The sequence below is a fragment of the Penaeus chinensis genome, chromosome 31, assembly GCF_019202785.1.
Source record: "Penaeus chinensis breed Huanghai No. 1 chromosome 31, ASM1920278v2, whole genome shotgun sequence".
Classification (NCBI taxonomy): domain Eukaryota; kingdom Metazoa; phylum Arthropoda; class Malacostraca; order Decapoda; family Penaeidae; genus Penaeus; species Penaeus chinensis.
This window is the reverse complement of record NC_061849.1, coordinates 16,634,622-16,637,936: the sequence shown is the minus strand read 5'-3', so window position 1 is coordinate 16,637,936 and position 3,315 is coordinate 16,634,622. Positions and strand designations below refer to the sequence as shown.

At 33.2% G+C, this 3,315-nt stretch overlaps 1 protein-coding gene across 1 annotated transcript in view; it reads left to right on the top strand.

Moving 5' to 3' along the window:
- The first annotated feature begins 352 nt into the window (after nucleotides 1–352).
- The window catches only part of LOC125041743 (E3 ubiquitin-protein ligase synoviolin B-like), a 12,017-nt gene continuing 9,054 nt past the window's right edge, over nucleotides 353–3,315 (top strand). The window contains exons 1-3 of the mRNA XM_047636994.1: nucleotides 353–637; nucleotides 2,984–3,076; nucleotides 3,266–3,315. The exon at nucleotides 3,266–3,315 is cut by the window's right edge and continues 152 nt beyond it. Coding sequence (XP_047492950.1) covers nucleotides 497–637; nucleotides 2,984–3,076; nucleotides 3,266–3,315 — 284 coding nt within the window. The 5' untranslated portion in view covers nucleotides 353–496. The remainder of the gene's footprint in view (nucleotides 638–2,983; nucleotides 3,077–3,265) is intronic.

The following is a 3,315-nucleotide window of genomic DNA, read 5'->3' as shown; positions in this document are numbered from 1 at the left end:
ATGACAATATGAGCAACGCTAATAATCCTTATCATAACCATGGATACATATATCAGACTATTATGACTATTATCACCATGGTATAGGAATGCAGACTAAAAGGGTTCAATAGCCTTTCCCCAAGCGACAGAAAAAAATCCTTTCGAACTTCGCGCCTGAGTCTCAGCCAATCAGAAAGAGCCATTTTGCCTAACGTGGAAATAAAGGGTATATACTTTCTGATGAAATTCGCACTTGAATCGAACGTCATGTGTACACTCCTTCAAGCGGAAATGTATCTATAGATACCCCCAGAGAATATCCAAAATAGAATCAAGACTATAATTGCTGAACACTGAAAGCGAACTAATCGGACGAACCCGAAAGATGCACCGCCCGAGTGTCAGCTGAGAGGTCGAGTTTACAGAGAAGGCGACGGGAAAAACAACAATATTTTCTCCCACACAGACGCCAGTTTCTGCGGTTTTGTTGGATAAAGTAGATAAATTTATCCAAAATGCCGGCTCCTATGCCCGTAGGAGCGCTGACGATGGCGTCATTTGCCCTCACTGCCGCTGTAATAGGCAATGCATACTATCAGAAGAAACAGTTTTATCCTTCGGTTGTTTATATCACAAAATCCAACCCCAGTATGGCAGTGAGTAAATGTTTGTTTTGTATTGTATTCTCTCTTCTCTTCCCTTGTCGTCACCTTTTCCCCTTGATACGTATTTTAGAGGATTAGTGTTGTAATTGTGGCGAAGAGACGGGTCTGTTCTAATGGCTTGTGTTTTGGCGTTTGTCAGATGATTTATGTACGTGTCGGTTTGTTTCTTTGTTTTTTTCTTGCGATGATGATCTCGTTTATTTTTTTTGCACTTTTTTGGGAGTATTTGGAGTGAAATCTATGTCGAAGCAGGAGACTTTTGAAGTTTATAAAGTTATGTATGAAATGATTACCTTTGGGAATCCTGTAAGTAACACACCACAACTTGTCATTTGATTTGAGTAATTAGAATAATATAAATTTATGTTAATCACATGTAAATAAATCTAAGCATTTATGATAATTATAAGTAAATGTAATTTGCCAATCTACTACTAGCTACACAACAATCTAATGCTCAGCATATATTTAGCTTATTTATAATGTAAAAGTAAATAAATTTAAAGAAAAGAAAGGTTAATGCTGGTTAATGTTACCAAGAGCAACACAGAGAGAACTGCCATGGAGTAATCAACAATGCAGGTACAGTTGCTCCGGCCGCATACCTACCATGAAATGACAAAAATGTCCGCTGCATATCACTGCTCAGAGACTAAGTCCACAACACCCTCACACAGCTAGAGTTCTTAATGTCGCATTTTCTTTAATATGGTACGAAGTGCTAATAAAGGGGGTATACAGGGAAGCCTGCCCCCCCCCCCCTTTTAGAAAGTAAATAGAAGGTAATTAATACCAAAAGGAATCTTAGTTTAAAGTATGAGATTAACACACATTATACTTTAGAGGAAATCATATACTCTCATTCTGTATGGTGTAATGAATTGCATGAAAATGAAGAAAAATTGTTGCTCTCAGTAAAGCATTTAGATATCATACAGTAATTGAATATATATAAGTTACAATATTTACAGGGTTGGTTAATGAACACTGTCTTTAAGAGCATAAAAAATAGTCACAAATACAGTTACAGCTGTTGTCCTAATATTTACTGCTAAATTACAAAAAATCTGCTGTATATCAACACCCTCACACATAATTTTTTATTTGTCCATTTTGGTATGAAGTGCTAATAAAGGAGGGTTACAGGGGGACTTACCCCCCTGTTTAAGGAATAAATAGAAGGTAGGAAAGGTTTGGTTTGGATTTTTGGGTTCATATGATACCCCATTGTTTAGGAATGAATGAATAAATGGATAATGTTACCAAGAGCGATGCACAGAGATAGAGGAAAATGGGTACTCCCATCTTAACAAGAGCAATGCACTCAGACAGAGGAAATTGGACACTGTCATCTTATAGAGCACAAAAATAGAGTTAGAAGCAATACAGGTACATCTCCAGGGGTAAAGAAATGTTTTTTGGGCAATCTTTGTGACAGATTGTGCATAGGATGGGGTTCATTTGTTCATTTGCATGAACAAATGGACAGTTCTGAAATAAAATAGCTGATTTAAAACAATAAAAACTGTCACATAATTGACTCTTTTGTACCAAAAGGAGGTACTTGCTACAGCCAAGCATTTATTATTATTATTATTATTATTATTATTATTATTATTATTATTGTTTCTGTTATTCTTATTGTTACTTATTGTTTTTTTGTTATTGTTTTTATTATTATTATTATTATTATTTTTATTATTATTATTATTATTATTATTATTATTATTATTATTATTATTATTATTATTATAATTATAATTATAATGATGGTGCTAATAACTTTTTTTTTAATTCAATTATGAATCAGATGTGTAGTGTAAAGACAATATATATACAGAAAATATAAACAATATTTTTTGTAAATATGACATAGACTTGCACAGGATATAGATGATATATTAGCTATATTTTAGCTGGGGGTTGACACTGAAAATCATCAAATGCAGTGAAATGGTAATTTTGTTTAAAGGAAATAGGAGTGTAAAAAAAGAAAAAAAAAGGAAAAAAAAAAGAAAGAAAGAAAGAAAGAAAGTTGCAAGGTTCACTGACAGTTTTAGAAGTTGAAATTACTAAATATACAATTACATGGGTTACTTGCAACACAGGACAGGGTATTGAAATCTTCTAAATCAGTGATTTTGTGTGTGTGTGAAATAATCATAGTTATTATTATTACTGATATATTTGTCTTATTTTGTCACCTTGTTCAAATTGGCAATCCCACAGTTTCAATATATGTAATGCGTAATTAGTTAACATAATGTATCTCTTTTATTGTTATTCATTCTATATATTTATATCTTATTTTCATCTTCTGTTTATCTTAACTTTCAGGCAATATACCTTTTAGCATTCACAATGGTTATACTGCTGGGAAAACTACTCAAGAAAGTGTTCTTTGGTGCACTCCGTGCAGCTGAATTTGAGGTAAAGGAGGAGTTTGTTTAATGATTAAAGTTTTTGTCATAATTAAAGTTTAATAGTGATGTCTTCTGCTATGATTATATTTTGAAAGCATTGACTTTTGATGGAATTTTAATTCATATAAAGCTTTGATTATTGTCTCATTCCATATGGATTTGTCTTATTGTTAATGCCTCTTCCATTCCACCTCAGCACCTCATTGAGCGATCCTTTTATGCTGTCACGGAGACCTGCCTCGCCTT